This window comes from Mobula hypostoma, chromosome 4, assembly GCF_963921235.1.
Source record: "Mobula hypostoma chromosome 4, sMobHyp1.1, whole genome shotgun sequence".
Taxonomy (NCBI): domain Eukaryota; kingdom Metazoa; phylum Chordata; class Chondrichthyes; order Myliobatiformes; family Myliobatidae; genus Mobula; species Mobula hypostoma.
In genome coordinates, this window is record NC_086100.1 from 27,194,629 (window position 1) to 27,212,604 (window position 17,976).

The 17,976-nt window shown below is 38.1% G+C and overlaps 1 protein-coding gene across 15 annotated transcripts in view; it reads right to left on the reverse strand.

Moving 5' to 3' along the window:
- Positions 1-17,976, reverse strand: part of trip12 (thyroid hormone receptor interactor 12) — a 161,240-nt gene that overhangs the window by 116,825 nt on the left and 26,439 nt on the right. For 13 of the 15 annotated variants that reach the window (XM_063045452.1, XM_063045444.1, XM_063045454.1 and 10 more), the window contains 4 exons: positions 4,700-4,846; positions 4,128-4,241; positions 2,048-2,850; positions 1,132-1,237 (listed from right to left, as the gene is read on the reverse strand). In XM_063045452.1, coding sequence (XP_062901522.1) covers positions 1,132-1,237; positions 2,048-2,850; positions 4,128-4,241; positions 4,700-4,797 — 1,121 coding nt within the window. In that variant the 5' untranslated portion in view covers positions 4,798-4,846. Of the gene's footprint in view, positions 1-1,131; positions 1,238-2,047; positions 2,851-4,127; positions 4,242-4,699; positions 4,847-10,023; positions 10,187-17,976 lie in introns of all 15 variants that reach the window. The other 2 variants (XM_063045449.1, XM_063045455.1) reach the window with 2 other exon arrangements.

Here is a 17,976-nt window from a genome sequence, read left to right on the forward strand (position 1 = left end):
CCCTTCCAAAGGACGAGTAGAAAAAGATACTGATAAAATTAGAACCAAAATTCTGAAAATTTTCAGACAGCAGCTGTGGAGAGGAAAGGTTACAGTTTGCAGTCAATGTTTTTTCCATTAGATCTAGAAAAACTAATTTTGTCAAGTATTGCTGCTTCCAAGCAATTGTACCGGAAGAAATTTTTTGGTAGCTCATTTGAAAATGTCCATGGCAGTTGCTTATTAGTAAAGAGGCAATTTTTTTAAAAACCTGTGGTGACCACACTTAATATTTTAGTGGGACCTACCCATCAATAAACTAAGATGCCATAATACCAACTCAATTGTAATCGTTCTTTACAATTATTACAATCCTGACAAATGACAAAGGCCAAGTTTTGCCATTGCATTTTTTCACTTTTTACCTTCCAGAGTACTACAGCAAGCATGGGTAAAATCTTCAACAGTGCACAATATCCAATCTAAATACATGTCTCACAGCAATTTGAGATTAAATCTACTTTAATATTACAGGTAGACAATGTTTTTCCCCCGCTTTTCCGCCATTTTTATTTTGAAAAATTAACTTTCTTCTTTTGAAATCTGCAGGTGGAAGTTAATGCTCATGATGCTTTCTCCCATTCTTTCTCACCATTCCAACAACTTCAACACGGCAATTTAACATTTAATGCATTCAACATCTCTTCTATGTCATTTAAATAGACATTTTGGCCATATGGCCTTGGTTTGCACTAAGAATATTATTCAAGGCAGAGAATTGCCTCATAACTCCAAATCTTTTACGAATGTTATTAACTGACCAGTATCTTGAATCGAAGATGGAGACAAATTTGGCCTGAAGACAGCTGAACAAACAAGTCTGGTGAGTAAATTAATTCATGCAGAACCTCACAAATTTAAAAAAAAGCCACGCCACTGGATAACCCATAGGAAATCTCATTATCAAACCAATTCAGATAATTTGGTTGACAGTCAAATAACTAAAGCAGCACAATAAATAAGCCTATTTCTATCCAATAAACTTGCCTCAAAAGACTCAAAATTTCAGACATTTGGGATAAGAAATCTTAAACACCAGAATGGTAGCACTAAAGCAGTTCCAACCTAAAACTTTATTTCCAAAGAATTTACCTGGTACTAGCACAGGAGCCCGTGGTCTTTTGCCTTGTGCTCCGCCTCAAACTGGGGAGCTCTGCTGGTGGCGATTCACTGCGCTTCTTGGTAGACCTTCTCAGACCTTTAAAAATTTCAAAGTAAGGGTACATGTTGATTTCTAATAACTGAAAGTAATTTAATTCAGATGGCGGATTATCAAAAACAAAGTCATGAAAACTTTTGAATTTTTTTTTTAAAAAAAGGGGCTTTACATTCTGCAATCTTTCAATTTTACTTCTGCTTATTTGCTACTTTAACAAGATATGCTGAAACCCTTTTTTTAAATAAATAGATGGGTCCTGTGGCATTATTTTAGAGTAAACTGAGCACTAAGTCCCCTTTCAAAATTAAATTTATCAAAACTTGATTTATGATACAACAATGATGCTTAGTTTAACCATAACATTTCAAACTAGCTGCACGAGCCAGGGACAGGAATGCAGCTATTATAGAGGGAAAATTTGCCACCTTGGAAAAAGGCCATATTCAAACTTTTTTCCCCCCATCTAGCCGAAGTCCTGTTATACTCTCAGAATTATGCTATTTCTCTTCCACCCCAGGTACACTTAGACAAGGGTTACAGGCATTAAGAAATTCTTGTAAATTCTTTCCTATTATGTAACCGCAATTTATTGGCTGCAGAAAAATACCAGTCACATGGCATAGAAGAATGTTGCTTTTTCTTTTGCTTTAAATACACAAAGGAGCACAACTGGTAGGTAAGATTTACATTTGATACCTGTAACAATTTCATTATGGATTAGAACCTGCAATGCATGTTCAGTTGTTTCTCACCATCTGGATAGCAAGCTATTTAATTGACTGACTCCATATCAGGACATTTAACCACGTTTCTTAACTTGTATACATCAAAACAATTTCAACCACTCACTGGCTAACTTTGCTTGGAGGCCTGAAGGCCCTGGCTTTGAAGTCTCCGATTTAGAAGACCCTGGGAGTGACAGTTTTGCTTTTGGCAGGCTAACTTTGGGGCTAAATCGAGCAGCCCACTCAAATTTGGAGGAACTACCAGTTTTGTTCTGCTCCTTTTCCCGGCTGCTTCTGCGAGGGCTGGGGCTAGAGGCTGAGCGCGAACGACGAGCTTTATTCTGATCTTTTCCTTGCTTTAGCCTGGCTCCCTGAGGCACAGCAACAGAGGAGGAAGATGATGTAGAAGCAGAGGAAGAAGAATCAGTGATAGTGCTACACCCAGCTTTGGCTGAGGTCGCTGATTTTGAAGCCAGCTTGGTTGGTTTAGCAGACCTCTCTTCAGCACTGAACGAGTCAGCCAGAGAATCACTGATAGATGCAGCAGATTCAATCTTTTTCCTTTTTTGAAAAGGGGAGGCACTGGCAGACCCAGTCTGTTTTCTGCTCTGGGTCTTACTTGTTGATGCTGCTGGAGCAGTCCTTATCTGATCCTGCACAGGCTTCCTTTTCTTTGGGGACTTAGTTTGCAGCTTGTGTTTTTGCGTTTCAGCAGGATTCTCACTAGATTGAAGTGCTTTGGATCTTTTCGCAGAGCAGGTAGAGTTTGAACTGCTGTGATCAGGACTTGGACCACGTTTCACGCCTCTTAAGCTGCTTTTAGAGCTGTCCCTTTTAGGTTGTCCTGGTTTGGGTCTCTCTGACCTAATTCGATCTTCTTGCTGTGGCACAGATGCGACTGATGAAGAACTGCAACTCCTGGAATTTCTGAAAATACAATAACATTTGCCAGAGAACATTGTTTGTACATTTAACTTTATAAACTCAAATAACTCATCATCAGGCAGACTACAAAAAGACCACAAATTCTCTAAAACAATTTTTAAAATAATTTCACTTCTGCTATATAAATGTCAAAATTCTAAAGTACAATGTTTGTACATGGAACTAACACGCGTTTGCAACTACCACCTTACATGAGGCCTGAAATCCGACATCCAGGTTCAATAACAGCTATTTCGTTTCAAATAGCAAAATCCTAATCACCACAGTTTCACAACACTATGACCAGTTTGATCACTTGGGACTTAAATGGATTAAAATTTTCTGTTCTGTGTTCTTTCTTGTCAAAATTGTTTAAATAATGTTCTCTTTTCCATAACTGTTGGTATACAATGTACCTATGCTGCTGGTGTAAGGAAGTTGTTCACAAACAGGTACATTTACTTGTATGTGATTAATAGTCTCAAATTTAACCAAATCTTGTCAAATGATTTCCTAGAATACAAGCCCCAATTTTACATTAACTTAGGATTAGATCCAAGTCACCTTCACAACGTTTTTCTGAGGATACAATCATCTATATCTGCTTTACTTTTTGGAAATATGAAGTGGCGCAAAATAAGTTTTCATATTTGAAGTGGTGGTACATTGACTTGGGATGCCAGTCAATATGAGACTGCACTTGGAAGTGATGGGAGAAACCAAAGCCAAAAGTAAACCACAGGCAAGAAAAATTGAAAATTAGATCAAATTTGTCATTACCATACTGCAATAATAAAGATTTAAACATTGAAGTCAGGAACTCACTGCATGCTTTACCTCGAAAAGTACACTTCAACATTTAGATAAGTAGTATTACTAAAAGTTCTGGTCATATCGTGAGCGAAGTGACACAAACAGCCAAGCCTAGAGCATGATGATCTACTTTTAGAAGATACTTAAAAATTCCAGATTACTGCAATTACCCAGAACCTCTTCTCAATAAGCTGCAGGTTGTAATGGTAATTGTTATTCTTTACTGTAACTGAAAAAAGTCAAACAATATTTAAGTGGCTAATGGTAGTAGGCTAACCATGGGGTGGCATACTTTACTGTAATACCTAACTGCCCAAAAACTTCTAATCTGTGAATATTCCAGCCCAGCTCCTATCAAAGGCAGCCTTTTTCATGAATGGAATAAGGCATCCGATCATCAATATACTTTAATTTCAAACCAACATCAAGCCATGAACATTTATGCTGTAAAATAAAATATTCAATACCTCCGCGACACACGCCCTCTGGATTGACCAGAGGTTGTGTCTGACTGCAATTTTGTTGCTTTAGCGGTTGTACTACTTGGAATCTGTTTCTGTTTCCCCTCCTCTGACTGTGATCTGTTGCAAAGAATCAAATAAACCAACTCCTCAGTTAGGTATTGCAAATACACGACAGATTGTATAGCCTCATTCAAAAGAAATGTCAAAGTTATTTTTATCATTTTCACCAAACTGATTTAGAAATTCTGCCTTTGTAATTCATTTCTTCAGTACTAATAAAATATATTACTTGAGATGGTGCACTTAAAAACTTTTACTCAGATTAAATATTAAGAGTGCTGCTTCTTTTACCTATTTACCATTCGGCATTTCATTAATAAAGTATGTTGAGCTGACAGTGCCAATTTAATGCTAAATGAGAGCTCAAATGGGGTCATGTCCACTTTAAAATGTAATTGTCAAAAAAAAGTACCTATGACAGGCTATCAAGAGTTTTCAACTACCATGGGTTTGCCAGAATACAAAAATCCACGACAGTATGTAAAGATGTTTTAAAAATCATGTATTTTACTTGCCTTCCTCCTGCTGTTTCGTCTTGTGGATGGGCCCCGGCAGTGTTCCTCTGTGAACGTCGCAGTGACCCCCCTGTATTGTAATTAGGCCGGTTGGACATTGGCACCTCTCTCCTGAAGGGACATACCCTTTCTAGACACTATCATTCACTGAAATAAACATTGAAGTCAGAATAGATAGGGTAATGAAATAATTTTACCTTCAGTTACTTAGTAGCAATAAAATCAGTTTATAATTTGATATAGCTAAATTTTAAACTAATCTGAATTTCTCTTCACTACATTAAGTACCTAAATTCACAAGCCCATTTTGCAAGCTTCAACCCAATATCGAAATTCATACTCCAGCTTTCCATGAACACCAATAACTCAGCACCTTCAGCATGCCAGATTTTCTTGAGTATTCATTTATACACATATTGATACCATTCCTACTGAGGTTTTCAGCAAATCAGGCAAGTTTAAAATGCTGCGAGGAAAGAAAGCCCAGAGAGTTTAAAGGGGGTGAAGAAACAGGGCAAATAGTTAAAAGAAACATAGGAATTAGGCCTTACTGAGTTAAGGATGCAGGACACAGCAAGTTTGTAAGTCAGAGGGGAATGGGATCCTAGTGAGTTTAGAGCCAGCACTGAACAACTAGGCAGCAGTTTTACCGTATTTAAGTTCAGGGTCAGATTTATAAGACTTCACCTTTCAACTTTAATTATCTGGACGCGCTGGCTTTGCATCTTAAATATTAAGATCATTCATACTAAAACATAAATGCAGAAAATATAGTTTATAACTATAGCTTGTTTATACATCAGCTTGATTCAGCTGGCAGCAGTGTTTCATCAGGAGATTGTGGATTCACGCCCCACCACAAAAGCTAAACCAGAAAAATTAGAAGTACACGCTTAAGGAAATATTACACCAAAGGACTAATGTGACTGGTTTGTCAGAAATGACAGGTCTCATTACAGTAGATTAGTCAAAGCATTGTGTCCTCTTCAATATATTCCCTTAAAATCAATATCAGAATGAATTAAATACTTCTTGTGTATATCACCTATGCTTGTGGAAAAAATTGTTTCCTGTCCAGCAAAACAGAAATAAATTCAAAACTTGAATGCAGAAAAGCACTCAAAAATGCACAATGTTTGAAACTCCACTGAGTTTGTGTTTGTGCATAAACATACCAAATACACAACACAAGACACAAGAGCAGAATTAAGCCAGTTGACCTATTAAGTCTGTTCCACCATTCCATCATTGTTGATTTAACCTTCTCATCCCCATTTTCCCACCTTCTTCCCATAATCTTTGACGCTCTGACTAATCAAGAACCCATCAACTTCCCCTTTAACTATACTCAATGGCTTCCAGCCACCTGTGGCAATGAACTCCAGATTCACTACACCCTGGATGAAGCAATTCTTCATCTGTTCTAAATTGACAATCTATTCTGAGGTTGTGCCCTCTGGTCTGAGACTCACCCACTATATAAAAAAAAACCCTCCCTACATCCATTCTATCTAGACCTTTCAATATTCGACCTTCAATATTTGACAGGTATCAATTAGATCCCACCCCCCCATTCTTCTAAACTCCATCAAGTACAGTCCCAGAGACAAATGCTCCACATACATTAATTATTCTTGAGACCCTCCAAATCCTTTACATATAATGTGAAAAGTAGTGATCCCAACACCAACCGTGCACAGCACCACAAGCAGCCAATGAAAAAAGTCCTCCTTCAATCCCACTCTGCCTCATGCCAGTCTGCTAATCTTCTATTTGTTTAGCAGACTCATAGAAACATAGAAAATAGGTGCAGGAGTAGGCCATTCGGCTCTTCGAGCCTGCACCGCCATTTATTATGATCATGGCTGATCATCCAACTCAGAACCCTGCACCAGCCTTCCCTCCATACCCTCTGATCCCCCTAGCCACAAGGGCCATATCTAACTCCCTCTTAAATATAGCCAATGAACTGGCCTCAACTGTTTCCTGTGGCAGAGAATTCCACAGATTCACCACTCTCTGTGTGAAGAAGTTTTTCCTAATCTCAGTCCCAAAAGGCTTCGCCTTTATCCTCAAACCGTGACCCCTTGTTCTGGACTTCCCCAACATCGGGAACAATCTTCCTGCATCTAGTCTGTCCAATCCCTTTAGGATTTTATACGTTTCAATCAGATCCCCCCCCCAGTGCAGCACCTCGTCAACAGCCTTCTGAAAATCCAAGTAACATCCACTGACTCTTTCTATCCTACCTGTTATTTCCTCCAAGTATTCCAACAGATGTCAGAGAAGATTTCACTTTTAATTAAACCATGCTGACCATGGACTACTTTATCATACAGCTCCAAGTACCCCAAAAACTCATCCTTAATAATGGAATCCAACATCTTTCCATCCACTGAAGTCAGGTCTATAATTTCCTTTCTTCTGCCTTCCCATCTTCTTAAAAGTGGAGTGACACTTGCAATTTTCCAGTCCTCCTGAACCATTCCAGAATCTAGTGATCCTTTAAAGATCATTACTAATGCCTCCACAATCTCTTCATTTACCCCTTTCAGAACCCTGGGTTTACACCATCTGGTCCAGGTTATCTACCTTCAGACCTTTCATCTTCCCAATCACCTTCTCAGTAAAAGCAACACCCACTTCTGCATGTCCGGCATACCACTAGCAAATATGTGGTACAACCCTCCCCACCATTGAGCACATCTATAATGAGCATCGTCACAAAAAGCAGCCTCCATCATCAGGGACCCAACCACCCAGGCCATTCTCTGTTCTGACTGCCGACATCAGGAAGGTGCAGGGGCCTCAGGTTTGAATACAGTGACATATGTACTTTGTAATAAATTTACTTTGAACTTTACACTGAAGTCTGAAACAAAATACTTATTCAGTTTGCCCTCCATTTCTTTGTCCACCCCTCTACCTCTTTTCCACGTCATTTTTCAGCGTTATGGAATCCAATTTCTTCACTTACTCATATTTGACAAAACTTTTGGCATCCTCTTATATTACTGGCTAGCTTCTCTTCACATTTCTTTTCTTGCTAATGGCTTTTTTAGTTGTCTTCTGTTGCTTTTTAAAAGCTTCCAATCTTCTAGCTTCCCTGTTGTTTTTGCTATATTACAAACCCTCTTTTGCTTTTATGCTGTCTAATGACTTCATATGTCAGCCATAGTTGCCTCATCCTCCTTTAGAATACTTCACCTTTGGGATACATCTATCCTGCGCCTTCTTAATTGTCCCCAGAAATTTGAACCATTGCTGTTTTGTTGTCGTCCCTATTTATGTCCCCTTCCAACCAACTTTGGCCATTTCCTCTCTTGCCTCCACTGTAATACTGATACATCTGAATTTTAGGGCAAATTCTATTATATTAACATCAATGCTTCCTCAGGGTTCCTTTGCCTTAAGCTCCCTAATCAAATCTGAACAACACGCACAAAATGCTGGAGGAACTCAGCAGGCCAGGCAGCATCTATGGAGTACAGTTGATGTTTCAGGCTGAGACCCTTCAAAAAAGCCATCTCGCAGGCATTCTACAAATTCCCTTACTTAGGATCAAAGATTCAAAGTACTTAAAGTATGTATGCAGTATACAAACCTTGGATCTAGCACCAACCTGATTTTCTGCAATCTAACTCCATATTGAAGCCTCCATTACCCATTTTACATGCCTTTGCTATCACCCATAGTATCCCACATTCTGACTACTGTTCAGAAGCCTGTATACAACTCTCATCAGCGTATTTTTACCCTTTCAGTTTCTTAACTCTACCCACAAGGATTCTACATCTTCTGATACCATGTAACCTCAAGATTAGATTTTTTTTTTAATATAAAAAAGAGCCACCCCATCATCTATCTGCCTGTCCTTTCAATACAAGGTGTACCCTTGGATATTAGGGATACATTACCACCTTCAGCCACGACTCTGATGACCACATCATACTTGCTGATCTCCAATTGCACTACCTTACTCTGTATACTGCATTCATTCACCATCAGTCCTGTATTCACATTTTGATTTTACCCCCATGTTACACTTCATGTCCCACTGACTCCAATTTCACCCTATCTGCCTGCCCTTCCTGAGCCTTGTAGATGCAGTTTGTAACTTGTTTACCACTGGCTGCATCCTCAGCCTCATTATCTGGTTCCCACACCCCTGCCAATTTAAACCCTCCCCAACAGCTCCAGCAAACCTGCCTACAAGAATGTTAGCCCACCTCGAGTTCAGGTGTAATCCATCCTTTCAAATAGGTCATACAGAGGCTCCCCGGGTTTAGATGATATGACTTTTGGTAATCTTGTTTTACTAGAGTTTCCCATCGATTCTTAAAGCATTTTTCAAAATAATAATGAAATATGTTTTATGGTATTCAGTAACTAGAAACATGTTCCATTTAATTATAGGCAGTATTTGGGAGAATATTTAACAAAATTAAGTTAGATCAAGGGCATTAGAATAATACGAAATGGGTAGTTGCAGAAAATAGACATTTCTGATTTAAAGTAAAATCAGCTTACATACAGAACCCTTACATGACCCAGGGACTGGCAATATATCAGTTTGCCATTCTAATTACTCCATTCCTTTACCAAGTCAAACAAGTGGCAGCTCAAGCTGAAGGTGCCAAACCAAAATCTTAAAACACATCAGATGTGTGTTAGTCATTCTCAGACTTCTGAGTGACTAAGTAGTAATGGCTTTCCAAGTACACAAAACTGCAGATATTAGAAGTCTAAAATAGAAAGAAAATGATCAGATCAGGGATCATCCGTAGAAACAGAAACAATGTTAATGTTTCACACTAACTTATCAGAACATGGAAAAGTTAGGATGCAAAACTGTTTATTCAAGTTTTTGCCCCCTCTTCACACATGCTGACTGACCCAAGTATTTCCAGTATTCTTTTATGACAGATACAAACTTCCAAATTCTGCATCTCAGTTCCAACAATTTTCTTCCTCTCCATCCTTATTGCCCATTTATACCTCATCCATGCAGATCAGCTACAATAAACTCCACCTGCCTCACCAACATAAATTTTAAATTTATTAATCTCCAAACCAGTGATAACACATCAACATCACCTCTGTTCTTTCCACCCTCTCTTCCTTACAAATGCATGTTTTCTAACACGTTTCTACTCCTAGCTCTAATGGAATGTCATCAATTCACTCCTCTCCACAGATGTTTTGACAGTAGAGTATACCTAGTAGTTGGGTGGCGAGGTGAAGATGTGTATCCAAAGGAGGTACAAGGAGCTTCTTCCATCCACTAGCCTGCAGGTCACCCTTGGGTAAAGTACAGCACTTACTTAGCCCCCTGATTAGGGTCATGTGAAGCCATAGGAGCAGGCGGTAGACAGTTGGTTGAGCAGCTGGTGCATATCACTAGTCCTGGTTATGCAACCACTGACGCCAGGCAGACCATCTCCAAAGAGTATTGATAACGACTGGGGTCACGCATCTTGTAAGACACTGCCCAGAAGAAAAAGGAAAACCACTTCTGTAGAAAAATTTGCTAACAACAATCATGGTCAAAGACTATGATCGCCTATGTCATATGACACAGCACATAATGATTATGATTTCCAGTCATGTCCAGTAACTTGTAGTCAAATAAAAACACTTACAATGTGACAGACATATTGACTGAAGCTTTTTTCATTATAGCGGAAATCTGCAACTGCTTACAACAGAAGAGTTGTTACATGTCAGGAAGAGCATTCTACTCTGAAATGTGAAAGGACCCAAACTAAAACAAGCATAATTCACTTCAGGCGAAGTGTACTTTTCTACATGAATACTGTGACATGACAGTAAACCAGGTCAAATAGAACTGGATGGAAATCTTACATAAAGGGTACCTCAAATGTGCCACTTTTAGTGCTCAGCTGCAGTTCATAAGTCCTTGGATAAAATATAGTTAATTAATACATAGATTGTTAATTGGAACTCATCAGGACCAGTTCAATTAGGCCCAATTAACCAGCTGCCCCCATTAGCCAAATTTTCATGGAAATAGTTAAAAGGTTTAAAAAAGACAAACTGCTGTAACTGAGCAACAAATTATCTATTTAAATGAAAAACAAGTTAGACTACCAAAACTACTACAAAAAGTCATTTTCTAGTAGTTAATGACAGAAAAATATATCCAGAATGTGCTGCCATATTATTTTGATCGACTAAGTGAAAAATCAGACACCTACTGCAGAAAATGGACTACCTTCAAACAATGCTTTCAATAGTTACATCCACCAAATCTTCATTTTCATTATAACATCCAAGACAACGTGTCAATACTTTCAAATCCTTCAGTTTCCAACTTGAAACAGGAAAATAATTTTCTCACATCTCCAAACCTGAATGCTTGAAACCACAGTGAGCAAAGCGGTTCTGAATTGTCTTTCTGCTTATTTCTCAATAACTGACAAAAATCACAGCTTTTTGAACACAAACACATAAATCTGACTATACTTAAAAGTGCTCTGTCTAAGCATGGTGTAGTGTATAATCACATGACATGCACACAACTGATACTAGTTAGAAACTGCAATACACAAAATCAGAACTGTTGAATGGTTTCAGTCCAAAACATCAACTATTTACTCTTTTTCATAGATGCTACCTGGCCTGTTGAGTTCCTCCAGCATTTAGTGAGCTTTACTTTCATTTCCAGCATCTGCAGATTGTCTCTTGCTAGTTAGAAACTGTTCAGCAATCGTGTTCTGTCCCAATTGAGCGGCATTGTGTCCCAAATAAATGGAGGGAATCCCAGCTATTTTCAATTTGTGTATAAAGGAGTTGTCCCAATCAGCTGCCCCAATTAAATGATGGCAAATAGACATGGAGATACTTACAATAAAAATCCATTTGGTCTGTTTTGTAGCAAATTATATGAATCACTAGCCCTAAAATTCACATGGTTAACCTTGTTCAGGACCACTTTGTTTACTTAAGCAAATTATATCTTAATTGCTACTCCAACATTTAGTGTGTATTACTTTCATTTCCAGTCACTAGTTAGAAACTACTCAGCAAGTGTCCTGTCCCAACTTTTACTGGTCCTCAACACCAGTACAGTATTTTATACAAACTGGATCTATTCAGTAGAACTTGCATCTAAGAGCTAAAACAAACATTTATTTAACTCAAAATTCCTTAGCACACCCTACATCCATCCTCAGCAACAAAAGATGGCTCTCATTTTAAGCACATATGCCTATCATTTAAGGCAATGGCTTCTTTTTGGTCCTGTAGCTCATACCCTAAGAATGAGCCTCAAAAATAGCTATGTGTCACACAGAACCGATGGCCCTTTTAGCAGAGCAAACAAATTTGTTCTGTTTCTACATCAAATTTCTAATGTCAGTGTTAGCAAAAGTCCACAACTCCTACTTGTTTGCAGCATTATTAATTTACACCTTAACATTCACTTTGTAAATTTAGCTCATCTCTGTACGTACAAGTTACACTAAATTAATTCAAATTTAAGACACGTTTGCTGGTTATATGTTAAGAGTATGGAGAAAAGTGAGTAAATGAAATTAAGATGCAAAATGGCCTGAATTAAATCAGCAATTTTTTTTTGTCTTACACTCCTATTCAAATCCCATCACAGGTAGAGAAGGCTCATGCTATTTTTGGTCCAAGATCTTCCCCTCCAAACATAACCTTATTGGTAGCAGCACAAATGCTCTCAGCTGTGGATCAAATTGCAGCCTTCTTAACCAAGTTATGGATTCAAATACCACTCCAATGACTTGAGTACAATAAATCTATACCAACACCCTATTGCCATACTGCCAGATTACTGTACTGTCAGTATAGTCTTTTGCACAGAAGACTAAATGGGTAAAATCTGCTTTTTTATCTGATTAGATAATAGGCCCCGTGGCACGGTCAGAGGAAAGGTTCTTTGACAATTACCTTTTTCTCGACAAAAAGGGAGGAAATGGCAAGTATTTTGATCATTTTCAATCATTTTTGGCTGCAGGACAAGTGTTGGGGAAGCATGGAAAAAAGGTGAAAAAAATGTTGAACCATTGTTAAAAAAGTAAAAAAAAAGGCCAGTTAATTTAACTAAGGTGGTGCATGAACTATTCAAATCACATTGAATGGCAGCATAAAATTATATTTATAAATACAAATTAAAGGCAATCAGCATGGATTTGTTGCAGTCAGATCTAACTGCCTTGACTAAATTTTGTGAAGGAAGGTCAATCAAGACATCGTATGTGAAATAGTACGTTATTTCCGCAAATATTTTGAAGCCTGACACTGGTCAAAAAAGAAATGAGTGGAATGCAGTGGAGAACAGAAAATAATAAGGAAAGTTATTACCACAAAGCTCAGTATTGGTCTCATACTTTGTTGCAGATTCCCAGTTGGATTTCCTTACACACAGATTAAATTCTATTTGCTATTTAGGCCAAACGATCACAAAATCTTCATTAATATTAAAGCTTAACCCCTCTGCCAAACACATAGCCAATTTTTAAGATCACACCAAGATTGATTTATCACATTTGCATATTAAACAAAGAACCAAATTCTGAGCCTTGTGATACTAGCTCTCCAGCCACACAAAAAAAACAGCTACCACCCACAGATCTGAACAATGGGTTTCCAAGTCCAAACTGTTGATAAGCTTTAAAAGTGGTATCAGCTCCTGAAACACGCTGGTCCTTACTTTACCTCACTAACCTGAAAGTTTCTATCAGTCAAGTCTGCAAATATCTCCTAGCTTTTAGTGTCAAACTTTGTGAATACCAACATTCATGAAACATTAATATGGCATTTCACTTCATAACTTAGAATATGCAAGTTGGATATTGCCCTTAATCTTCGAGAACACTACTTCTCAGCACAGAATTAAGAGTGGATCTGTAGTTCTCAACTTGGGAACCAGGAGATGACAAAATCTGACTAAATGCTTGATCCTTGTGACATTTACCATCTGGCACCAAGCATGGCTGAAAGATTCTGATATCCTCGGCCTTTGGCAAGTACACCCATCCATGAACCTCCTCAAACTTTAAGGTACCAACAAACTTGGTTTTACCAGATTTGTATCACAATCAGATTTGCAGCATAGAAATTGTGCCCACATCTTATTTAGAACATCCTACCATGTTGTGCTCTTAAACTGATGCATCCTGTGTAATCTCATTTATCTATTTCTTTCCCAAATTTCCAAGATTGTAGAGTTTTGAATGTCACAGTGCAAGTGTCTCAATTCCTCAAAACTTTACTATTGCATTCCCCAATTTCTTAATCTAGAAGTGTTACCATGTGCACAATGCAACACCAAATTTTGTATAATAAACCTGCAATCTTCTGAACTATCAAATACATAGATAGTACAATATGACAAGCCTTCTATGTCCAGTTTCATCTAAACATTGTTTTTCAATGAGCTGCAAAATACCAAGGATCAAAAGTCACCTACCCAGCACCAGATTCACTTTCCCTGATCATTCACCAAATTGGCAAATAAATATCCCCAGTTTTGTAAAAAAAAGTCATTACTTTGATATTTCAAAGTATTAATACTTCCATTCTGAACACTTATTTTCATTCCTTCATAGCAATATTCTTAAAGAACAGTTTCATGTTTTCACTCAGTCCCCAATTCAGTTTGGGTTGAAGCTCTCTACCCCATCACAATAATAATCTCATTGCTCTCTAATTTATCTCATTATCCTCATACATAGTAACTGGTCCAAATCTAATGTATATTTCTATGAATACTAGCCTTGCCTTCATTTAATTTTAAATTTGACCCTCTTTCTCTGTTGCAAGAATATGCACATATACTGATTTATTTAAAACCATCCTTTCACTCCTTTAACGACAGGAATTCTGCAGATGCTGGAAATTCAAGTAACACACATCAAAGTTGCTGGTGAACGCAGCAGGCCAGGCAGCATCTCTAGGAAGAGGTACAGTCGACATTTCAGGCCAAGACCCTTCTCGGTCTGAAACGTCGACTGTACCTCTTCCGAGAGATGTTGCCTGGCCTGCTGCGTTCTCCAGCAACTTTGATGTGTATTGCTTTCACTCCTCTCCTCAATGGTGTAATTATAATTCAATTGAAAGCTCTGCCTTTGCTATGACTATCCATTGCTCCCAAAATCATTCCAAATGTTACATGAACCATTCCAAATCCATGATCATTCTGAAACCATGTTTGATTTCAGCTTGTACAGTAAGGAATACAGGACATGATTTGTAGAATCTTGATAACCCTGCTCAACTACAGAACTGCCCGCAAGCCTGAAATAAAATAACTAGCTCCAGAAATACTTGGATCATAGAACATCTGAAAAACAAACTCATGGCTGACAGTGATTTATGACGACAAATTTTGAAGTGGTCCAAATTAAAGTGCAAGTATCAATACCAGAAAGTGTCAGAAAAATTTACGCAACCTCATGAATGCTTAAAACCAAAGTAATCTTAGCACAATGATCAGGAAGTTAGAATAATTTGGGGAGGGCGGGGGGGGGGAGAGAAGAAATCCTCCTTACTATATAGCACAGCTGGAAAACAAAAAGTATTCCTGGAGTTCTATTCTTAATATTCCCCCACCCCACAAAAAAAAGGAACAAATTAACTCAACTTTCTCTTTACCAATGGTTGACAAGACAAAGATCATACATTTAATACAAAGCTACAGATAAAGAACATGCAAACAACACCAAAAGAAATGAATTCTACAAGCAATGCTCCACCAGGATCAATATTTCCACTATCCTGGATTAAGACCATCTCTGTTTTGAATATATTAAAGATTCTGCTTTCTGAATGCAGAGAATTCAAAGGACAGCCATCTTAGAAATTATTCTTCATTTTAGTCTTCAAGGGGTGTTGCCTTATTCTGAAAATATGCATTTTAGTCATATTCACACAGTAGAAAAATCCTCCCAGCATTTAACTTGTCAGATCTCCAAAATATTTGTCTCAATCACATCAACGGACATTCCAATGAGTCTAGACTCAAAGTTTGAAGAACAAAGTCTACCATATACAACCTTGAGATTCATCTTCTTGCAGTCAACTAATAAAAAACAATACAATCTATGAAAAAAAACAAACATCCAATGACTATAAAAAAATTTTGCAAGCTATAAAAAAGTTAAGCAAACATGAACCACAATTTCTGAAAGCAAGTCCACAGTCACAGAGCCAGTTCAGTGATGAGACAATTATCTATGGCTACAGGCCACAGCTGCAGAGTACACTCAGTACAAAAAGAAAAACAACTTGTGCAAACAAATAACAACAGATCATGAACCACAGAGACCCCGAAAGAGAATCAAGAAGCCAGTTCAGTATTGCAGCCGATGCAGGAGCCCGATGGCAGCAGGCAGTTCACCAGGGTGGTAAGCCGAACAGTTTGTCCTTTGCCCTCAGCCATGACAACTTAAAATCTTCAAATCTGGCTCAGCGCTTAAATTGGCTAAATGTCGGTTCATTTTCTGCTCTTGGGCCCAGGCCCTACTACTTCAATCCGGCCTGAAGTACACAACCTGTTCAACCTTATTGGACAAACCAATCAACAACTTCAGGTTTATTGTCATTGAGCCATACACATGTATACATTCTAACAATGTTCCTCTGGACCATTGCACAACAGTACATAAAACTCACCTATAACACAAGTAATATTACCACAAAATAATTAGCAAAAAATATGCATTTATGACAAGTTTAAAAAGTATGCAGTAACACTACCGATGCTTCATACATTATGAGACCTGGCTGGTGACAGGGAGTTTAGAAGTGCCAGCCAGGTGAAGAACCCATTTCCCATCCCAACAGATCTTGTCCTAACGCTCCGGTACCTTCTGGCTGATGGTAGGGGTCAAAGGGATTGTTGGACAGATGGGAGGGATCACTGACCACGCTAAGGGCCCTGCATATGCAATGCTCCTGATAAATATCTCCATGGTGGGGGAGAGACCTGATTATCCTCTCAGCAGTCCTCACAACCTTTTGTAGTGTCTTGCAACTGTATGCCTTACAATGTCAGTACCAATGATGAGCTGGTCAGGACCCTCAGTGGTGTGCTAGTAAAAATTGGTTAGAATGGGAATGAGGGGGTGTGTGAAAAAGAGACTTCTTTGCCTCAATCTCCCCAGGAACTGTACACCTCAGAATGTATGCTTTTGTAACCAAACTGGTAGTACTGAGGGACCAGGCAAGATCCATGCCTACTTAACCTGATCTGAATTGTCGTAGCTGATAATATACATTTTAAGGATTCAGTACAAAGAGTTTGGCTATAATATGATAGTTATCTTCCTAAGAATCCTCATGTTATAGGAAATGATGTTCAAACAGAACAGGTTACAGTTACATTCAATGCATGGATTTAAACAAATTTTCCTAAACACACTATAACCACTGCAGCCCATGTAATGCAAGTGTTCCACAATTCAATCATATTACAACCAATGTGTATTACAACAGAACTTACTGTGATGTTCAATTCACATCATGATTAATCATTGTAAAGCTTCTCTACTTTTATACTCAACCCTTTTTGGAATAAAAGTCAGCAGTCCACTGGTCTTCCCAATTGCTGTAGCTATACCACTGTTTCATGCACAACATCTTCCATATCCCCTTTGCTTTCTGAGTCTTTCTCCATTTCAAGAGTTCTTTTAAATAAATAATAAATCCTCATTGTCAGAAATTTAGCTTCACAGCTACTCTCGTAACTGTCTTTTTTTTTTATGTACACATCTTCCTAGGCGGTCACCAGCATTACTTTCTCTATGATTCTATAGCTAAGTACCTTCCTAGCAGCTACCTGCACTGCTTTTCCCCAGGATTCCATGTTTTGACTGAAGACAAGTTACTGGAGAAATCAAGCAGATTTCTTGAGAGTCTCCATGGTGTATTGAGTCTCAGACAGGGAAAAAAAAATTCCCCTGTTGAATTTCCATGAAGAGCACCAAATAAAGATCTGTCTCAAAAGTAAATAAGCTACTGAATAATTAAACTTACTTCCTCATCAGTATACAAGTTATAGAATTTCCATCCTAATTTTAGATATGCAGGTCTTTAGTGATGTCTCAGATTGTATCATTCTATTTGTTCATCACTTTTGCAAGTTTGCTAATAGTTAAGCAACTCTGATTTAGAAAGTTGTCCCCTTGGTTTCAAATTCACCCACAGTTTCTTCTCTCATTTCCTTTAACTTACTCTACCTCAACTTTAACTGAGCTCTACCTCAGAATGAGGTATCTAAATAAAAA